The sequence below is a fragment of the Gorilla gorilla genome, chromosome 7, assembly GCF_029281585.2.
Source record: "Gorilla gorilla gorilla isolate KB3781 chromosome 7, NHGRI_mGorGor1-v2.1_pri, whole genome shotgun sequence".
Taxonomy (NCBI): domain Eukaryota; kingdom Metazoa; phylum Chordata; class Mammalia; order Primates; family Hominidae; genus Gorilla; species Gorilla gorilla.
In genome coordinates, this window is record NC_073231.2 from 21,199,093 (window position 1) to 21,221,152 (window position 22,060).

Sequence of the window (22,060 nt, forward strand, 5' to 3'; positions counted from 1 at the left end):
TTGTATTTTTAGTAGAGACGGGGTTTCACCGTGTTAGCCAGGATGGTCTCGATCTCCTGACCTCGTGATCTGCCCGTCTTGGCCTCCCAAAGTGCTGGGATTACAGGCATGAGCCACCCACTGTGCCCAGCCTCCTGTATATGTCTTTTGATGGACATAAGTACTCATTTCTTTTCAGGAGTATTTCACCTAAAAAGTGAAATTAATGCGTCATAGGATATGCATATGTCCAGCTTTAGTAGACACTGCTAAGCCCAGCGGGCCCAATCAAAACTCAGGCAAAGGAACCACTGGCCACAGAGGTTTCTGGACAGGAAAACAACACCCCAAAGATCCCGTAACATTTTGCTACCAAAGTGTCAAGCTTGTGTAATGGGTGATCATTATGTTACTATGAGGTTATTCTGCACCAGAAGACACTTTTTAATGGACATAGAAGCTTTAATCACTATCAGACATGAAAATAGGAAAAGACAATTGAGAAAGAGCTTCCTTGTTTTCCGGTGGGAGGCTTTGCTGGTAGTAAGTCCGTCCCGCTATTGCCTGTGTCCCAAGTACATAAGAAGTCACTACCACCAAATGGAGAACAAAGACACAGGGGATGGTGGGACTTAAACAGCAGGAATTGAACAGTGAGACACCGTCAACAAAGACCCTGGAAATTATGTAAAACAGACTGGATAGACATAGTAGTCAAACCGAGGGTGTTACTGCTCTGGAAAGGCAGTTAAAAGTGTACGGTTGCCAGCTTGGTTATTGTCCCCAGTGAAAGATCTAAGAACAAAAGGGGAGGTGTGGCCAGTCAATCACCGATGTTTGGCCATGGATGATGCTGCATTTTCCTCGGAGGACCAAAAGAATGGACAGAGCCCGCTGGGCACCGTGGCCCACGCCTGTAATCCCAGCACTTTGGGAGGCCGAGGCGGGCAGATCATGAGGTCAGGAGATCGAAAGCATCCTAGCCAACATGGTGAAATCCCGTCTCTACCAAAAATACAAAAATTAGCTGGGCATGGTGGCGTGCGCCTGTAGTCCCAGCTACTCGGGAGGCTGAGGCAGGAGAATTGCTTGAACCTGGGAGGCGGAGGTTGCAGTGAGCCGAGATCGCGCCACTGCACTCCAGTCTGGTGACGAAGCAAGACTCCACCTAGAAAAAAAAAAAAACAATGGAGAGAGCCTTGGGGAAAACCTATTGCTTTAAGGCTCTAGTCCAAGGGGATACGGCCAAATCATATGTAACAGGATAACTTCAGTGCTAGAATCTGAAAATCACAAAATCTGTTCTTGAATCAAGCCTTCTGCATGATCATACTTTGTTGTCCACCCCCCCCCCCCTTTTTTTTTAGAGGGTCTTGCTTTGTCACCCAGGGGCTGGAGTGCAGTGGCACGATCATAGCTCACTGCAGCCTCGAACTCCTGGTGCAAGCAATCATCCCACCTCAGCCTCCTGAGCTGCTGGGACTGCAGGCATGCACCACCACTCCTGGCTAATTTTAATTTTAATTTTTGTAGAGACAGGTTCTCACTATTTTCTCTGGCCGGCCTTGAACTTCTGGCTTCAAATGATCCTCCTGCCTTGGCCTCCCAAAGTGCTGGGATTACAGGTGTGAGCCACTAAGCCTAGCCCACACTCTATCTGTGATCCTTCTTTGCCAATCCCTTGCTTTTTCCCTTTGGCCTCCCGTCTGTGTTGATTGCATTTCCTCATTGATGTGCTGCTTGATTTGTCAGCTTCTTTAGTGTCTGATGGGCCATTGTATTTCCTTGTCACCTAACTTGCCTTCCTATGTTGGCCTCCACCTTCCCCCCTTTTCAAGACATTGCTTTTCATTTAGTAAATATAATTGAGGTCCTAATGTGTGCCAGGAACTGGGCTAGAAGATGCATGCCCTGGCCTCATGTTGCTTAGAGTCAGCTTGGCTTTGCCTAATGGAAAAAGGGTGAGATGCAGATCACAGTCTTTGGGAATGAGAGCTCATCAAAACAGAAAACAGACCCTCGGTGTCTTGCGTAACTTGGTTTCCATAGCCCTGGATGCTGAGGAATTGAGTTCTAGATTGCTGGTGGCTAGCACTTTGAAGAAAAAAGAGCAAGAACATACCTTCTCCAGCACTGTCTCCTTTGTCAATTTTGCCCTAAGGAAGACAGCATGGAAGGTGGAAGACAATTTGAGAAAATGATGACAAATTTCCCAAGAGAGAAGAAGATGGTTGCAACCCTGCTCTCTGCTGGTAGACTTGAGTGGACCTAGGGATGGGGTGGTTCATGTGCCCTGATACAGATCTCAGATGTAACTGCTACTCTTTTAACTAGTCAAGAATCTGGAGCTCAGAATGACCAACATAAGGAATGCAGTATATTTTGATAGAAGTTTTGTTAAACAAGACATTCCTGCCTATTGCACTTATATTCCACATTTTCAAACTTTTCAAAATCACTAACGTATTTACAATTTTAAATGCAGTAGAAGCTTAAAATAATTAGATAAAGGAATGGATTTTTTTTTTTTTTTTAAACAGAGTCTTGCTCTCTCACGCAGGCTAGAATGCAGTGGCTCCATGATGGCTTACTGAAACCTCCTTTTCCCCGGTTCAAGCAATCCTCCTATTTCAGCCTCCCGAGTAGCTGGGACCATAAGCACGCACCACCATGCCTGGCTAATTTTTGTATTTTTTGTAGAGACGAAGTTTTGCCATATTGCCCAGGTTGGTCTCGAACTCCTGAGTGATCAACTCACCTTGGCCTCCCAAAGTGCTGGGATTACAGACGTTAGCCTGCGTGGTCCGGGGATGGAATTTTAAGTTGAAAGAATAAAACAATCTTAGGCCAATTGTAGATTTTCAGAAGAGAAATGATACATGAAAAATACCATGAAGTATCTTTCTATGGTTTACTGATACACTTGGAGCATTTTAGTTCATTAGAAAGATGGGTTCAGAGGTGATCATCTATTTCAACTCCACTATTTTAGAGACTGTGGCTTCCAAAGCATTATAATTAAGATGCAGCAAATCCAAGACTGGAGTCCAGATTTCTTCTAATTTATTACTTATTCACTGAGGTATATGCTTTCCTGAAAAACCCTTTTTGGCTTAATCCCCGTTGTTTGAAACATTTTTATTGTTTCAGAACATTTCTTTTTATTTACACCATAGTGAACGATAAGTGGATATTTCTTTCAAGGTGTGGGCTCTCACTGTGGAGCAGGGGCATTTTGGGGGTTATTCTTAATGCTCAGTAGAATTGACATAAAAGATAAGGGATACTGGGTTGACTCTATATTGATCCAACAATATTATCTGAAATTTCAAAAAAAAAAGTTTCCAAATTCCTAATATCACATTTTCTTAAAATTTTTCCTCTGGGAATTAAACTCAGAAAAATATCCACATAACAAGTGAATTTGGTTATTTTTGTGTAGCTATAGTTACAGAGCATCAAACGTGGGAAGAAAACAGTAACTATTCTTAAGCAAATTTCACCTTTAGAGGGAAAGTACTGTTGAAAATTATTAGTAAAGCTGTTTTTGCACGTGAGAGGTATTTTATCCAAAGCTCTCTCACTGATCTACAAACCTAAACTTAGCCCTTCTCACAGCAGTACTTAGCTTCTAACCAGATAAATTGTTTGCAGGAGCTCTATCAAATTTAGAAAACTATAGAGAAACTATATAGAAATCTATACGTATGTGTCTGTATTTGTCATCTTAGATGAAGGATGTCATTTTCCTCATCTGTAATGTGATGTTATTGTATTACCTCCCTAAACTTCTTTAGAGCTACTTAGCTTTTAACATGCAACTAATAAAAATTGATCAGTTTGTCCAAGAATTCTGGCATTAGGCTATACTGAGAATTTATGAGAAAATCAGGAAATCATGTTCAGTTCAAAGTAAACAGTGTCAGAGCTATTATTATAATTTTTTTTTTTTTTGAGACAGAGTTTCGCTCTGTCACCCACGCTGGAGTGCAGCGGCACAGTCTCGGCTCACTGCAACCTCCACCTCCCGGGTTCAAACAGTTCTCCTGCCCCAGGCTCCTGAGTAGTTGGGACTACAGGTGTATGCCACCACGCCTGCCTTTTTTTTTTTAAATTTTTTGTATTTTTAGTAGAGATGGGGTTTCACCGTGTTAGCCAGAATAGGCTCTATCTCCTTACCTCATGATCCACCCGCCTCGGCCTCCCAAAGTGCTGGGATTACAAGCGTGAGCCACCACGCCCGGCCAATATGATTATTATATTATATATAATATATGTAATTATTACCCAGAAGATAATTTATTTGGGGAAACTACCATTTCACAGAATATAGAGAAAGCATAAATTGAGGAAAATTTGGTGATAAAGCAAGACGCTATCAGAGTCTTCTTTAGGCATTGACTCCATAAAACCCACAGGCTGAAAATGAAGAAAACTCAGAGACAGGTTTTAAAATACACAAAATTTGTTCATCTGCTACAGATTTTTCTTCTTACCGCTTTTAGCAGCTTTAAGAAAGCAAAATGCCATTAACCTCTATTAAAATAAGAGGTAACGGGGTGTACCTGATGTGCTATTTACATGCAAGGTGTTAGGAATAGAAATTGCAGGACCTCCAGGAGTTCGAGGCCAGCCAGGCCAAGATGGTGAGACCCCCCCCCCCCCCACCGCCCATCTCTACTAAAAATACAAAAATTAGCCAGGCACTGTGGCGGGTGCCTGTAATCCCAGCTACGGGAGGCTGAGGCAGGAGAATCGCTTGAACCAGGGAGACGGAGGTTGCAGTGAGCCGAAAATGTGCCACGGCACTCTAGCCTGGGCAACAGAGCAAGACTCCGTCTCAAAAAAAGAAAAAAAAAAAAGGGAAGAAATTGTATGACCTGAGCCAGAAAAAACTCATTTGGTCGTCTCTGAAAGCCTTTAGTCTTTACAAGAATTGCCAGAATCAACTGATGGTGTATTCTCTTGTCACTGCAGCCCAATTGAGACCACTGTATTTAGTTGTCTATCCCCTTAGATCCACAATATTTTAGGGACTCCTGGCACCATTCCATAGTATGAAGAAAAAGCTAACATAATTCAAGTTACCAAAACTGGGGTCTGGGGAGAGAAACTGATAGGAACTTCATCTACACTTTCTCATAAAAACTGATACTGACAACATAGCAAACAAAAAGTATAGTAAAAACAAAAAGATGACACAATACGCTTCTCATTTATTTTATATTTATACAAACAGCGCTTACCTGAAAAATCAGGGTATCGTTCAAGATTTTATCTTTATTCACAGAAGTTTTACAATTCTTAACTTTTATATGCACAAGACAGTTCTGATTTGTTGAATTAAGTGACGCGGGTGTGCTAATGCTTCTAAAAAACAGCATTAGCCTTCTCCCATCAAAAGTCCGGAAGCTGCCCTTGAGTCGTCAAAGTGTTTGCCTTAATTTGCAATCGCTATGACTTGAGCCAAATGCTTATACCTCATTTGTGTCTTATATGTGAAGATACAATTGCAAATCGTTCACGACCTTGAGTCAAGACCTTGAGTTTCCTGAGGTCAGGAGACCGTTAGGGAATGTGAGTATCCCAGACGGGCGCTGACCCCAGCTCGGAGACCCACCCCGCCCGTAGCAGCGACGCGGGCCCCAGAGAGCCCCGCACTCGGCCGCGCCTCAGTTCCGCTGACTCGGCTGTGCTCGCAGTGTCGCGCTGTCGCGTAGCCAGGTGTCGCCGGGCTGGCGCGGTTATTTATGACTGCGTGGTTGGGCTGAGGGTTCGGGGCCGGGGAGCAGCCGGGATCCGCCGCCTCTTCCAGGTTCTTCCCGGGCCGAACCACGGGACCGCCGAGCTGAAGGTGGCGTATCGGGTCCCCGGGGCCGCGCGAGTGTAGGGTTCGCTCTCGGCCGGCCGCGAAGCTCGCGGCACCGACTTCTCGCGAGATTTCGGCGACCCCCCCCCCCCCCCCCGCCCCCCCCGTTCTCCGCCTCCTCCCAACTCTGGTGTGGGCGGCCTCCGCTATGGCTGCGCTGCGAAGGCTCTTGTGGCCGCCACCCCGGCTGTCTCCTCCACTCTGCGCTCACCAGCCCCTCCTTGGGCAGTGGGGGCGGCCTGCGGTGACCACCTTGGGCCTTCCTGGCCGGCCCTTCTCCTCCCGAGAGGATGAGGAGAGGGCTGTGGCGGAGGCGGCATGGAGGCGGCGGCGGCGGCGCTGGGGGGAGCTGAGCGTGGCGGCGGCGGCCGGCGGGGGGCTGGTCGGCCTGGTGTGCTACCAGCTGTACGGGGACCCCAGGGCCGGCTCGCCGGCGACCGGTCGACCCTCAAAGAGCGCGGCCGCGGAGCCCGAGGACCCGCCCCGCGGCCGGGGGATGCTGCCCATCCCAGTGGCGGCTGCCAAGGAGACGGTGAGTGCGCGGGCGCGCGTCACACCTGCGCGGGGGCTGTGACCTTCGTGCCGGGTACGCAGGACCCTGGAGGCTGTGGGGACGGTGCAAGCGCTGTGGCCGCGGGTGAGAAACTTCCCGTGAGCGAGGCTGACACCTAGGCCGGACAGCCTAGGATCCGGTCACCCACGTATTGGGAAGACCAGTGATGCTGTCCCTGATGCATCAGGACCTTAAAGGTGGCTGCAGCTACCAAGTATCAATCCAAACCCAAAACCAACACCCCTCCCCCTCTTACAAAAAAAGATTCAGAAATGAAGGCCATGACAGGCAGAAAGTGGACCGCTGTAGGTGTGGGAAAAAGGAACTCCTAGATTGCGCAGGGCGACAGCTAATGACCCAGGAGGTCTGTTGCATTAGAATGAGTTTCGAAGCAGCGGTCTGAGATCTCAAAAGCCACTACTTTAGCATATGAGAATTTATTAGTCCCAAGAAAGGAAATGCTAAACCTGCATGCTAACGTCCTTATCATACCCAGGGAATGTTGATGTTACCAGGTCTGAAAAGAAATAAAAAATTGTTCAAAAAGAGACATACGTATTTCTCTCTTTTTTCTTCCCCCACTAAAGCCAGAATCCCGTTAGTAGGTACAATAAAACACAAAATGGATAGGATAGCAAATGTAGGAGGCTGTGAATGACGCTAACTCCTACAGAAGTCACGTGAAAATGTTCAACTGTCATTATGTAGTTAATAATACAAGGTAAAGATGTGTGAAAGGCAACAGTGAGTAAAGGAGCGTGATTTTTTTTGTCGCATCAGTATATTTAATAGTCATGTAAATGACTAGGAAAATTAAGGAGATTTTCCTTGCAAGGCTCGAAGAATGTGAAGGGCGTAGATGAAAATAATTTAGAAAACAGGGAGCTATGCTGTTTCTAATGCAATTTTTATAGGCTTTGTTCTTAATACACAGTGGTGATCTGATGTAAGTGCATCATTTCCTTTGGTGGAGGTTGTCAATGCAATTAGGTTACGGTATCTGCTTTATGGACTATCTAGCAGCAGATCACAAGCACATAACATAAAGTCCTTTTACACATGAATATTCAAAATACTAGTAAATACTCTCAAACCTCCACCCTCTCCCCCTTCACACATACACATACACTTTTGTGGCTTGGCAAGGAGCATAGCGTTTTTCATGATGGCAGAACTTTTAATTAACCATAGTTGATCTAGGAATAGATCAGCAAGGTAGGGAATTCAAGTAGTATTTTCTTTTCTTTATTAAAATTAATTTTACTTTTACAGTTGAGAGATGGTATCGTGCAGTTTTTAAAAAGACCACGTCAGAAAGCTAGAACTTTGGCTCCACAGCTTGCTACTTGTGTCATTGTGGAGAAATTACTTGACCTGTCAATGCCTGTTTCCTCACCTGTGAAATGAGGCTAATAGTCTCCTGGGGTGTTATGAGAGTTAAATGAGTTAACACAGTATATTTAAAACAATGGTACTACTAAAGAACATTCAATAAATTTATTTTTTGGCTGAGTGTGGTGGCTCACGCCTGTAATCCCAGCACTTTGGGAGGTCGAGGCAAGCGGATCACCTGAGGTCAGGAGTTCGAGACAAGCCTGGCCAATATGGCGAAACCTCGTCTTTACTAAAAATACAAAAATCAGCTGGGTGTGGTGTTGGGCGCTTGTAATCCCAGCTACTGGCAAGGCTGAGGTAGGAGAATCACTTGAACCTGGGAGACAGAGGTTGCAGTGAGCCAAAATCACACCTCTGCACTCCAGCCTAGGTGACAAGAGCGAAACTCCATCTCAAAAAAAAAAATGATTTTTTATTCGTTTATTTATTTTGTACTTTTGTGCAGTTATTATTGCTTAGTGTTTATAAAAATTTCTGTTCATCGTTTTAGAAGTCAAATAATGTTAAAGTCCTGTGTCTTATGCTTCCCTAGCCTCTAGTCCTACTTTCTGATTGTCATGCCTTTTGTATTTCCCTCTCTGAAAACTTTTATGATCTTCTGTTTATCCCTGGTGCTTGAAATTTTCACAGTAATGAGCTTCGGGATGTGTATTTTTTCACTGATTGTGCTAGGTTCTTAAGAGGCCTTTCAATGTGGAAATCCGTGTCTAAAAAATTCTGTGTAATTTTCTTGTATTGTTTCTTTAGTGATTTTTCTCTTCTCCCTCTTTCTATTCTCTTTTTCTGGAAATGCTGTTTCTTTGAAGTTAAATTTCCTGACAGATCCTAATCTAATTCTAATCATTCTTATATTTCGGTTTTAAAAAATATTTTCATCTGTTTATTTGTTTTTATAGGAGATATCCTGGGCTTTATCTTCCAACCTTCCTACTGAATTTTTTTATTTCTGCTATTCTACTTTTTTAATTCAAAGAGCGACTTTGTGTTCTCTGTTGTTCATGAGTTATAGCATTCTGTTTTGCTTGCTATATGGCTGCTATATTTTCTCTTTTTGCTGTAAGGATATAAATTATAACTTTGTCTTGCCTTCTAAGGATATAAATTATAACTTTGGCCTTCTCTGTGCATTGCTTTGTTTCTTCCAGGTTCTTTTTTATTTCTGTTTGATTTTATAAGCTCTTGCTTTCATTTTGGAGGTTTTCCTCACATATCTGTGGTTGTTACTTGTCTATTACTTGAGAACCTCTCAGAAGGTCTCTGTGCATAACATGTCCTTTCATCTGCACGAAAGGGCTTCTTATTAGTGTAACATCCAAATGTCAGTATTTTACAGCTCTTTTTCTCTGATGCTGTTGAGCGTCTACAAAAAATAGGAGAGATGAGAGGTGCAGTAGTCTTCTGGCAGCAGGCACATGTGCACATATGTGTAACACCACTTATGTTGGTGAGTATTATGGGCTTCTTATTAGTGTAACATGCAAATGTCAGTATTTTATAGCTGCTTTTCTCTGATGCTGTTGAGCGTCTACAAAAAATAGAGATGGGAGGTGTAGTAGTCTTCTGGAAGCAGGCACAGGTGCACATATATGTAACAGCACTTATGTTGGTGAGTATCTAATGATATACTTAGGTATTGTTATCTAATCCTCTGCTTTTAGCCCTACTACTTACTCTGACTCCATATCTCCATAGTTCCCAAGGCCTTGTCCGTTTTGGGATTCTGTATAGCAAATATTAATACCTTACTTCTATTTGGTCTCTGCAGAACTCAGGTAGTGCCTCTGTTCTCTTAAGTCAATTATCACTCCTCCATCTCTTCAATTTTATAAAAATTTTATAAATTCTCTTGAATGTTTTAGTTTCCCATTCTTTTCTCTATCTTAGCTCTTTTGTATTTTTACCTTTTTATACTCCTTTACTGTGAATTTAATGTGGTTAGGGGAAGAAGATGTTGAAAGAGAATCATGGAGTCAATCTGCCATTTTTCAGAAATACTATTTTAGTAGAATGTGCTTGTAGTTCCAGCTACTCAGGGGGCTGAGATAGGAGGATCACGTGAGACCAGGAATTCAAGGCTGCCGTGGGCTATTATTGCACCACTCCATTCCAGCCTAGGGGACAGAGCATGACTTGGCTCAAAAAAGAAAAATTTTATTTTAAACCTATGCTGCCACTTCGTTTATTATTATTATTATTATTATTATTTTGAGTCATAGCATCGCTCTATCGCCCAGGCTGGACTGCAGTGGCGTGATCTCAGTCGCTGGAACTTCACCTTCCAGGTTCAAGTGATTCTTCCACCTCAGCCTCCCAAGTAGCTAGGATTACAGGCACCTGCCACCATGACCAGCTAATTTTTTTTGTATTTTTAGTAGAGACAGGGTTTCACTATGTTGGCCAGGCTGGTCTCAAACTCCTGACCTCAAGTTCCGCCTGCCTCAGCTTGCAAAGTGCTGGGAATACAGTCGTGAGCCGCTGCACCCAGCCCATTTATTATTTTTGATTTTTCTGAAGTGACATAAATGATTCATTTTGATGTTTAAAACTATAGCTAAGAACTTCTGATTTATAAAGTGTCTTTTAAGTATAATATGCTGCTGAGCATAAACCTGGCGTGTAAATTAACCTGTATGTGTTATAAGAATAATTTAACTGATGAAAGTGAACAGCAGTAACTTACAGAAATACAGTTCTCTTATACGATAACCTTGAAGATTTTTATGTCAAAGACATTGGCTCTCAACTCGGAATGCCTTCCCTGACTCCATAGATTTGTTGAAATATCTCTCTCTACTTTCAGATAATGTCTTTTTTGTAATTATTTGTTCACTGTTTGTCTTCTTTACTTGTCTTAGCCCCTTGAGGAGAGGCACTGTGTTCGTCTTTGTCACATTTATGTCTTCATTGCCTGGTAAGGGTCCTAGCCTGATAGGCACAATATGTATTTGTTGAATAAATAAGCTCATGCTAAATATTTGTATGGAACATACACCGAGAAATGAGTTTAATATTTTGTTCAGCTAAAGCAGTTATTTTTAGCATTTGAATTGGGACGACTTCAGTAAAGGTCAAAATTCCAGGCTTTGGGAGATCAGATCACGTGGCACTGTATTTATTTTAATTGTGCAAGTTTGGGTTGCCAAAATTTTTTAGCAAACTATGGCTTTGGCCTTTATATATATTATAAAGAGATGATTCTGATTAGAACCTCAAAGTTTTAGCCTTAAAGCACTATTTTTATTAGTGGGAAAAAATTTTGTTCTAGAACTGCCTTTTTTTTTCATGCCCATAATAAAAAAAACAATTAGATTGCTTAACATACTTCAGTGTTTTACTTAATTGTACAGAAGACATGATCTTGTTTTATGATTTGTTCACCTTAAGCTTCAAGCAACATATTTGAGTATTACTGTGGAGTGGAAAACTAGTTAGACAAATTTTTTATCTCTTTCATATCTGTAATAATTGCAAATAGTCATACATTATTAAGTTTCCTTTACTATATCTTTTCCAGCCTCTTTTCTCAAGGCAGCATATCTTGAGATGTGAGGATATGCTTGCTTTTTCCCAGAATATCGAAGAATTTGCCAGATGCTTACAGGCATACGTTTTGCTATGCTTCATTTTCTTGTGCTTCACAGATACTGCATTTTTTACAAGTTCAAGATTTGTGGCAACAGTGAATTGAGCAAATCAGTTGGCACCATTTTTCCAACATTATACGCATACTTAATGTTTCTGTGTCATGTTTTGATAATTCTTGCAGTATTTCAGACTTTTTCATTATTATTTTATCTGTTATGGTAATCTGTGATCATTTATCTTTGACCTTACTGTTGTAATTGTACCATGCACCCATATAAGACAGCAAAGAATAAATGTTATGTGTAGTTTCCTCCATGAACCAGCTTTTCCCTAGTCTCTTTCCCTCTTCTCGGGCCTCCCTGTTCCCTGAGTCACAAAAATACTGAAATTAGGTCAGTTACTAATCCTAGAATGGCCTCTAAGTGTTCATGTGGAAGGAAGAGTTGCACATCTCTCACTTTAAATCAAAAGCTAGAAATGATTAAGCTTAATGAGGAAGGCATGTTGAAATACTACATAAGCCAAAAGATAGGTCTCTTGTGGAAAGAGTTAGTGAAGTTGTGAATGCAGCGGAAAAGTTTTTGAAGGAAATTAAAAGTGCTCTTTGTGAACACACAGATTATAAGGAGACAAAACAGCCTTACTGCTGAGATGGAGCAAGTTTTAGTGGTCTATGTAGAAGACCAAACCACAACATTCCCTTAAGACAGAGCTTAATCCAGATTAAGGCCTTAATTATCATCAAATTTTTTTTTTTTTTTTTTTTTTTTTTTTTGAGACTGAGTCTTGCTCTGTCGCCCAGGCTGGAGTGCAGTGGCGTGATCTCCACTCACTGCAAGCTCCGCACCCCCAGGTTCATACCATTCTTCTGCCTCAGCCTCCCGAGTAGCTGGGACTGCAGGCTCCCACCACCACACCCAGCTAATTTTTTTGTATTTTTTGTAGAGACGGGGTTTCACTGTGTTTGCCAGGATGGTCTTGATGTCCTGACCTCATGATCTGCCCGCCTTGGCCTCCCAAAGTGCTGGGATTACAGGTGTGAGCCACCGCGCCTGGCCAACTATCATCAATTATTTTAAAGTTGTGAAAAGTAAGGAAGCTGCAGAAGAAAAGTTGGAAGTTTAGCAGAGAATGGTTCATGAGATTTAAGGAAAGAAGCCTTCTCCATAACATAAAAGTGCAAGGTGAAGTGGGAAATGATGATGTGCAAGGGGTAGCAGGTGATCCAGAAGATCTAGCTAGGATAATTGATGAAGGTGGTTACACTGAACAACAGATTTTCAATAGAGATGAAACAGCCTTTTAGTGCAAAAGGCTGCCGTCTAGGACTTTGATAGCTAGAGAGAGGTCAATACCTGGCTTCAAAACTTCAAAGGATAGGCTGGCCCTTTTGTTAGGGGCTAATGCAGCTGGTGACTTGAAGTTGAAGGCAGTGCTTATTTACCGTTCTGAAAATCCTAGGGCCCTTAAGAATTATGCTAAATCTACGCTACCTGTGTTATGTTAGGGGAACTGCAAAGCTTGGATGACAACACATCTGTTTACAGCATGGTTTACTGATTGTTTTAAGCTCACTATTGAGACCTGCTGCTTAGAAAAAAAGATTCAGTTGAAAATATTACTGCTCATTGACAATGTATGTAGTCACCCAAGAGGTCTGATGGAGATTTACAAGGAGATCAGTGTTTTTATGTCTGCTAACACAGCATCCATTCTGCAGTCCATGGATCAAGGAGTAATTTTGACTTTCACATCTTATTATTTAAGACACACATTTTGTAAGGCTATAGCTGCCATAGATAGTGATTCCTCTGATGGATCTGGGCAAAGTGAATTGAAAACTTTCTGGAAAGGATTTACCATTCTAGATGCCATTAAGAATATCTGTGATTCACTGGTAGAGGTAAAAGTATCAACATTAGTAGGAGTTTGGAAAAGTTAATTCCAACTTTCATGGATGACCTCAAGGGATTCAAGATTTCAGTGAAGGAAGTAGCTGCAGAGGTGGTGAAATAGCAAGAGAACTACAATTAGAAATGGAGCCTAAAGATATGACTGAATTGCTGCAATTTCATGATAAAACTTTAACAGACGAGGACTTGCCTCTATGAATGAGCAAAGAAAATGGTTTCTTGAGATGTAGTCTAATCCTGGTGAAGATGCTGTGAACATTGTTGAAATGACAACAAAGATTTGGAATATTCCATGAGCTTATTTGATAGAGCAGTGGCAAGGTGATATAGTTTGGCTCTGTGTCCCACCCAAGTCATACCTTGAAGTGTAATAACACCCACATGTCATGAGAGGGGCCCAGTGGGAGGTGATTGAATCATGGGGGCTGGTTTCTCCCACGCTGTCATCATGATAGTGAATAAGTCTCACAAGATCTGATGTTTTATAAAGGGGAGTACCCCTGCACATACTGTCTTGCCTGCCGACATGTAAGAGGCGACTCTGCTCCTCATTCACGTTTCGCCATGATTGTGAGGCCTCCCCAGCCTTGTGGAACTGTGAGTCAATTAAACATCTTTCCTTTATACATTACCCAGTCTTGGGTATGCTTTATTAGCAGTGTGAGAACAGACTAACAGAGTAAATGGATACTGGTAGAGGGGGGTGCTGCTGTAAAGATACCCAAAAATGTGGAAGTGACTTTGGAACTGGGTAATAGGCAGAGTTTGGAACAGTTTGGAGGGCTTAGAAGAAAACACAAAAATATGGGAAAGTTTGGAACTTCCTAGAGACTTGTTGAATGGCTTTGACCAAAATGCTGATAGTGATGTGGACAGTAAAGTCCAGGCTGAGTTGATCTCTAATGGAGACGAGGAACTTGTTGGGAACTGGAGCAAAGGTGACTCTTAGTATGTTTTAGCAAAGAGACTAGTGGCATGTTGTCCCTGCCCTAGAGATTTGTGGAATTTTGAACTTGAGAGAGAGAATTTTGGGTATCTGTTGGAAGAAATCTTTAAGCAGCAAAGTGTTCAAGATGTGACTTGGGTGATGTTAAAGGCATTCAGTTTTATGTATTCACAAAGATATGGTTTGGAATTGGAAGTTATGTTTAAAAGGGAAGCAGAGCATAAAAGTTCAGAAAGTTTGCAACCTGGTGATGTGATAGAAAAGAAAAACCCATTTTCTCAGGAGAAATTCAAGCCAGCTGCAGAAATTTGCATACGTAAGGAGCCGAATGTTAGTCACCAAGACAATGGGAAGAATGTCTGTAGGCAAGGTCAAAGGTCTTCACAGCAGCCCCACCCACCACAGACCTGGAAGCCTAGGAGGAAAAAATGGTTTTATGGGCCGGGACTAGTACCTTTGTGTCCGGAATTGGTGGGTTCTTGGTCTCACTGACTTCAAGAATGAAGCCGCGGACCCTCGCGGTGAGTGTTACAGCTCTTAAGGTGGCGCGTCTGGAGTCTGTCCCTTCTGATGTTCAGATGTGTTCAGAGTTTTTTCCTTCTGGTGGGTTCATGGTCTCGCTGGCTCAGGAGTGAAGCTGCAGACCTTCGCGGTGAGTGTTACAGCTCTTAGGGTAGCGCGTCTGGAGTTGTTCATTCCTGCCGGTGGGCTCGTGGTCTTGCTGGGCTCAGGAGTGAGGCTGCAGATCTTCGCTGTGAGTGTTACAGCTCATAAAAGCAGCGTGGACCCAAAGAGTGAGCAGTAGCGAGATTTATTGCAAAGAGCGAAAGAACAAAGCTTCCACAGTGTGGAAGGGGACCCGAACGGGTTGCCAATGCTGGCTCGGGCAGCCTGCTTTTATTCTCTTATCTGGCCCCATCCACATCCTGCTGATTGGTAGAGCCGAGTGGCCTGTTTTGTCAGGGTGCTGATTGATGCGTTTACAATCCCTGAGCTAGATACAAAGGTTCTCCACATCCCCATCAGATTAGTTAGATACAGAGTTTTGACACACAGGTTCTCCAAGGTCCCACCAGAGCAGCTACATACAGAGTGTCGATTGGTGCACTCACAAACCTTGAGCTAAACACAGGGTGCTGATTGGTGTATTTACAATCCCTGAGCTAGACATAAAGGTTCTCCAAGGCCCCACCAGAGCAGCTAGATACAGAGTGTCGATTGGTGCACTCACAAACCTTGAGCTAGACACAGGGTGCTGACTGGTGTGTTTTCAATCCCTGAGCTAGATATAAAGACTCTCCACGTCCCCACCAGACTCAGGAGCCCAGCTGGCCTCACCCAGTGGATCCTGCACCAGGGCTGCAGGTGGAGCTGCCTGCCAGTCCCGCGCCGTGCGCTTGCACTCCTCAGCCCTTGGGTGGTCGATGGCACTGGGCGCCGTGGAGCAGGGGGTGGTGCTCGTTGGGGAGGCTCGGGCTGCACAGGAGCCCACGGAGTGGGTGGGAGGCTCAGGCATGGTGGGCTGCAGGTCCCGAGCCCTGCCCCGCGGGAAGGCAGCTAAGGCTCGGTGAGAAATCGAGCGCAGCGCCTGTGGGCTGGCACTGCTGGGGGACCCAGTACACCCTCCGCAGCCACTGGCCCGGGTGCTAAGTCCCTCATTGCCCGGGGCCAGCAGGGCTGGCTGGCTGCTCCGAGTGCGGGGCCTGCCAAGCCCACGCCCACCCGGAACTCCAGCTGGCCCGCAAGCGCCACACGCAGCCCCGGTTCCCACTCGCGCCTCTCCCTCCACACCTCCCTGCAAGCTGAGGGAGTGGGTTCCAGCCTTGGCCAGCCCAAAAAGGGGTTCCCACAGTGCAGCGGCGGGCCGAAGGGCTCCTCAAGTGCCACCAAAGTGGGAGCCCAGGCAGAGGACGTGCCGAGAGCAAGCGAGGGCTGTGAAGACTGCCAGCACGCTGTCACCTCTCACCTTGCTGCTTTGTACATTCTTGAGACTTGGTACCCTGTGTCCCAGCCATGGCCAAAATGGGCCAATGTAGAGCTCAGGCCATTGCTTCAGAAGGTGCAAGCCCTAAGCCTTGGAGGTTTCCATGTGGTGTATGGAAACGCCTGGATGTCCAGGTAGACGTCTGCTGCAAGGACAGAGCCCTCATGGAGAACCTTTGCTAGGGCAGTGCAGAAGGGAAATGTGGGGTCAGAGCCCACACACAGAGTTCCCACTGGGGCACTGCCTAGTGGAACTGTGACAAGAGGGCCACCATCCTCCAGACCCCAGAATGGTAAATCCACCAATAGCTTGCTCCATGCACCTGGAAAAGCCACAGACACTCAACATCAGCCCATGAAATTAGCCGGGAGTGGGGCTGTACCCTGCAAAGCCACAGGGGAAGAACTGCCCAAGGCCGTGGGAGCCTACCTCTTGGATCAGTGTGACCTGGATGTGAGACATGGAGTCAAAGGAGATCATTTTGGAGCTTTAAGATTTGCCTGTCCTGTTGGATTTTGGACTGGCATGGGATTGTAGCCCCTTTGTTTTGTCCAGTTTCTCCCATTTGGAATGGGTGTATTTACCCAATGTCTCTACCCCCTTTGTATCTAGGAAGTAAGTAACTTGCTTTTGATTTTATAGGCTCATAGGCAGAAAGGACTTGCCTTGTCTCAGATTAGATTTTGGACTGTGGACTTTTGAGTTAATACTGAAATGAGTTAAGACTTTGGGCGACTGTTGGAAGGCATGATCAATTTTGAAATGTGATTTGGGAGGGCCCAGAGGTGGAATAATATGGTTTGGCTGTGTGTCCCACCCACATCTTGCCTTGAATTGTAATAATCCCCACATGTCATGGGAGGGACCCGGTGGGAGATAATTGAATCGTGGGGGTGGGTTTTTCCCATGCCGTTGTCATGATGGTGAATAAGTCTCACAAGATCTGATGGTTTTATAAAGGAGAGTTCCTCTGCACATGCTCTCTTGACTGCTGCCATGTTAAGACATGACTTTGCTCCTCATTTGCCTTCTGACATGACTGTGAGACCTCCCCAGCCTTGTGCAACTGTTAGTCAATTAAACCACTTTCCTTTATAAATTACCCAGTCTCGGGTATGTATTTATTAGCAGCATGAGAACAGACTAATACACAAGGTTTGAGAGGATGGACTCCGGTTTTGGAGAAGTTCTACTGTGAGTAAAATGCTATCAAACAGCATCACCTGCTACAGAGAAATTTTTTATTTCACGAAAGGAAGAGTCCGTCGATGTGGCAGACTTCATTGTTGACTTATTTGTAATCCCAGTGCTTTGGGAGGCCAAGGCAGGCAGATCATGAAGTCAGGAGATTGAGACCATCCTGGCTAACACGGTGAAACCCCGTCTCTACTAAAAGTACAAAAAATTAGCCAGGCGTGGTGGCAGTCGCCTGTAGTCCCAGCTGCTCGGGAGGCTGAGGCAGGAGAATGGCTTGAACCTGGGAGGTGGAGCTTGCAGTGAGCTGAGATTGCGCCACTGCACTCCAGCCTGGGCGACAGAGCAAGACTCTGTCTCAAAAAAATAAATAAATAAATAAATAAATAAATAAAAATAAGAAATTGACACAGCCACCTCAAATTTCAGCAACCACCACTCTGATCAGTTAGTAGCCATCAACATCAAGGCAAGACCCTTCAGCATCAAAAAATTTTGATTTGCTGAAGGCTCAGATGATCATTAGCACATTTTTAGCAATAAAGTATTTTTAAACTAAGGTATGTACTGTTGTAGACATAATGCTGTTGCACACTTAATAGGCTAATTGTAGCATAAACATAACTTTTATATGCACTGGGAAACCAGAATATTTATGTGGCTCGCTTTATTGCAATATTTGTTTTATTGTGGTGGTGTGGAACTGAACCTTCGGTGTATCCAAAGTATGCCTGTAAATGGAGAAAAGTCCCAGTTTTTTATAGTGAGGGAAGTTACATAGACATGAAATTGAAGATAAGCTAATTCTATGTGGAATAGCATTGCTGTATGAGAAGCTAAATAGCTGATCCCCTCTCTTAGTTTCTTCAATCACCCCATGACAAGTGCACGAGAGTCTGGATGCATTATAATGGCCTGACCATCTAATAGAGTCACATACAATGATTTGAGTGGAGATTACTTTTCACTTCTATTAAATATTTGGGTTTAATGTGACTTCTTTATTGATTCTCACATATAATGCTATATATAGGATTATACATACATAATTTGGGGCTGGACTATTTTATAAGTACTATGTAGCTGCCCTCTTACAGATTGAATATGTAATTTATCTCTAGTAATTTTTGAGAAATGAATGCTATTTTCTACCCAAAGATTAAAAGAAACATTTGGGATCATTAAACAATGATATTAACCCTATAAAATAATTTTATATATTTATGGCACAGTGTAATATTTTGATATGTGTGTGTATTGTTGAGTGATTAAATCAAGCTCATGAAGGTATCCATAATCTTGCATTCTTTTTTTTTTTTTTTTTGTGATGGAGGTTTCACTCTTGTTGCCCAGGCTGAAGTAGAATGGCGCGATCTCAGCTCACTGCAACCTCTACCTCCCAGGTTCAAGTGATTCTCTTGCCTTAGCCTCCTGAGTAGCTGGGATTACAAGCATGCGCCAGCACGCCTGGCTAATTTTTGTATTTTTAGTAGAGACGGGGTTTCTCAACGTGGGTCAGGCTGAAGTAGAATGGCGCGATCTCAGCTTACTGCAACCTCCACCTCCCAGGTTCAAGTGATTCTCTTGCCTTAGCCTCCTGAGTAGCTGGGATTACAAGCATGCGCCAGCACGCCTGGCTAATTTTTGTATTTTTAGTAGAGACAGGGTTTCTCCATGTTGGTCAGGCTGGTCTCGAACTCCCGACCTCAGGTGATCCGCCCACCTCGGCCTCCCAAAGTGTTGGGATTATAGGCATGAGCCACTGTGCCTGGCCCCATTATCATATTTTTAACCTTAAATTTTTAAAGCTTCTTTGAGGAAGATTTATTCATTACCCACGCTATAACATACAAGTCTTGTATCTCAAAAGATTTTAATAAATCCTTATTTAATGACCAAATTAATTAAAAATACAGAAATAAATTACAATTTTTCTAATTATTATAGTTCTTCCAAAATCTTGCTTATACAGAATCATTTCATTCATGCAGATTTGCATTGGACTTTATGGAGATCAGAAGATCACATAAACACCCTAACAGAAGGGGAAAATAATAGATGTCTGTTACCTTGTATTACCTGTAAGCATTAATGATTGGATACTGAGTCGTAGTAGCTTGAGCAGTAATGGTGAATTTAGTAACTTACAGTTTCATGAAATAGCAAATGCAGAGATTATATATTTTTATTTTCTCCCCCATAAACATATGAAAAAAATTCATTTTCTTTAGAGGCATCCTTAGACTTCAGTATTAGTGGCTGGTCAAATGCTTTAATGTTTTTCTTTATATAGTGGCACATGTAAAATTATATATGGTAGTCCCACTGTATCTGCAGGTTAAGTTACCATGATTTCAGTTACCAGTGACCAACCTCTGTCTGAAAATAATAAATGGAAAATTCTAGGGTTTTAGGGGTCAGGGAAATGGAAGAATCAAGGGTGTTATTCAAGTTTTTGTCTTGGGCAACTGGGTGGATTTGCTGCAATTCACTGAGACTAGGCCTTCAGGAGAAAAACCAGGTTGGGAATAATGGGCATGGATGATGAATCTGTAACTTGTACAATAGATCAAGGTGTCTTTTGGACAGCTGAAGGTAAATTTCCATTTGGATGCATAGGTCAGAAGCTCAGAAGAGAAATCCTTACTATAGAAATAGATTTGGGAATCATCACGTATTAAAAATCATAAGAATGGATGACATTGTTCAGAATATGTAGAATGAGAAGAGAAAAGCATCTAAGGAGAGAACTCTGGTGAGCATCCATGACTTAAAGGACCGGTAGAGAAAAGAAAGTCTGCAAAAGCTGAAAAGTTGGGTCAAGACAGGTTAAAAAAAAAAAAAAAAATCAGGGGGGCCATGGAAGTCAAAAAAAGGTAATACTATATTTTCAGAAAGGAAGCAGTCAGTTATACTGAAAGCTATCCAAGGAGGTCAACTGAGATAGAAATACAAAGTGTGCATTGGATTTAGCAACAAGGAAGTCGTGGGTGATTTTGTGAAGACATTGGAGGTGATAATCAGATTACAGTTGGATAAGCTGAGTAAATGTGAAGAAAAGGTAAAGTGGACTAAGTGAGGTAAGTGTTGACAGCCATATCAAGAATTTGGCTCTGAAGAAGAGAGAGCATAGTAGCCTGAGGGACATGGAATTGATTTTTTTTTTTTTTTAAGATGGAAGACCCTCGATCGTGTTTAAATGCTGATGGAAAAAAGAAGATTAAATTTAAAGGAAAGAGAATAATTGATGTGATAAGGACCCAGGTGGGAGTAGGAGATAAAAATTAAAGCACAAGGAAAGAGTTTAATCTTAGATAATAGGAGGGATGCTGTTTCCATTATGACAGGAGGATGGGATGCAAGGACACTATATGTATGCTTAGTGGCAAGTAGTTGAAGGTGTTCTTCTTGCCTGATGGCTTCTATATTCTCTGTGAAATAGGAGGTGATGTCATCTTCTCGGAGCAAGATACAGAAATATGCGGAGTAACTATGATAGAGGTTTGGGGGAAAGTGGAGGATTGACCTAGCCACTGTAAAAAACTAGAAAACCATGAAATCTTTACATTTGTTCATGTTTTGTAATTGCAAGGCTCAATATGAGCTTTTTAACAATGAAAGTAATTTTTAACTTGCTCATGAAATGCAGTTTTTTCATGGTCACAACTTTTACTATTCTAATTTATAAGTTGTTGATGTTATCTCTTTTTTGATTTGTATAAACCTTAGTAATCTGATCTAATTAGTACTTTTTTTACCCATGATGCAATATTTAACTTACACAGCAAATGCACCAAACTTATACTACAATGCAGATTTTGTTATTTTTGTTTAAACTTGATAGACAAGTTTTAACTGGATAATATTAGATCTCACTGCTCTCCTGTAATTGTGCCAAACGCTGAGAATGTAACTTCATTTTATGTAAACACTCCTGTGATAAAGAAAAAATGTGTTTAAAAAATCAGACAAGCTCGATTTATGGCATTGTCTATCTAGCATTAAAGAAAATGCCTAGTCATTTGTGTATTAAACAGGATTTTCTAGATTTATTATTTTCTTCCCTTTCCTCTTTAAGTAAGTCCTTACCCCTTTATTCTGTGATGTATTGATATATTATGTAAGCTAAGTAAAATATGGAACTTCAGTGCTGAATTGTTTTATTGGTTACCATAGTAGTGCTACCATAGCATAGTAGTGTTTTTGCTCATTAAAGAGTTATTTTTCTAAATTAGAAAAGTAGAATCTATATTTTCTGCTTTTTTTCCTATTTTCTAATTAATTATCTTTTAACCGTTCTAATACTCAAACTCCATTTCTAGAATTTAGAGTACAGGAAGTGTATATAAAAGAATTTCGAAACAATCCTTTTTTCCTGTCTGATAAGGATGATATCTATCCAGTTGACACTGTAAGTATTGACTAGGTGAGATATTTGAATTGTCCCTTTTCCTCAAAGTGTTATAAGAGATGGTTTAAACTGCTTGTAGCAATTCAAAGTGATTTTTTTAACTGGTTTCACATCAGATCAGAAAGGTCCTTATAATTTAGGCACAGTTTAAGCTAGCTCCAACCTATTAAAGTTAGTTATTTTAAAATAATATCATCTAAACCTCTTCCAACTGCTTTAAAATTATTCTTA

General features: G+C 42.5%; 1 protein-coding gene across 7 annotated transcripts in view; it reads left to right on the forward strand.

Moving 5' to 3' along the window:
* Positions 1 to 5,954: 5,954 nt before the first annotated feature.
* MICU3 (mitochondrial calcium uptake family member 3) overlaps positions 5,955 to 22,060 on the forward strand; it is a 121,914-nt gene continuing 105,808 nt past the window's right edge. For 4 of the 7 annotated variants that reach the window (XM_063709073.1, XM_063709075.1, XM_063709074.1 and 1 more), the window contains exon 1: positions 5,955 to 6,380. In XM_063709073.1, the coding sequence (XP_063565143.1) occupies positions 5,997 to 6,380 (384 nt within the window). In that variant the 5' untranslated portion in view covers positions 5,955 to 5,996. The remainder of the gene's footprint in view (positions 6,381 to 22,060) is intronic. The other 3 variants (XR_010134923.1, XR_010134924.1, XM_063709076.1) reach the window with 2 other exon arrangements.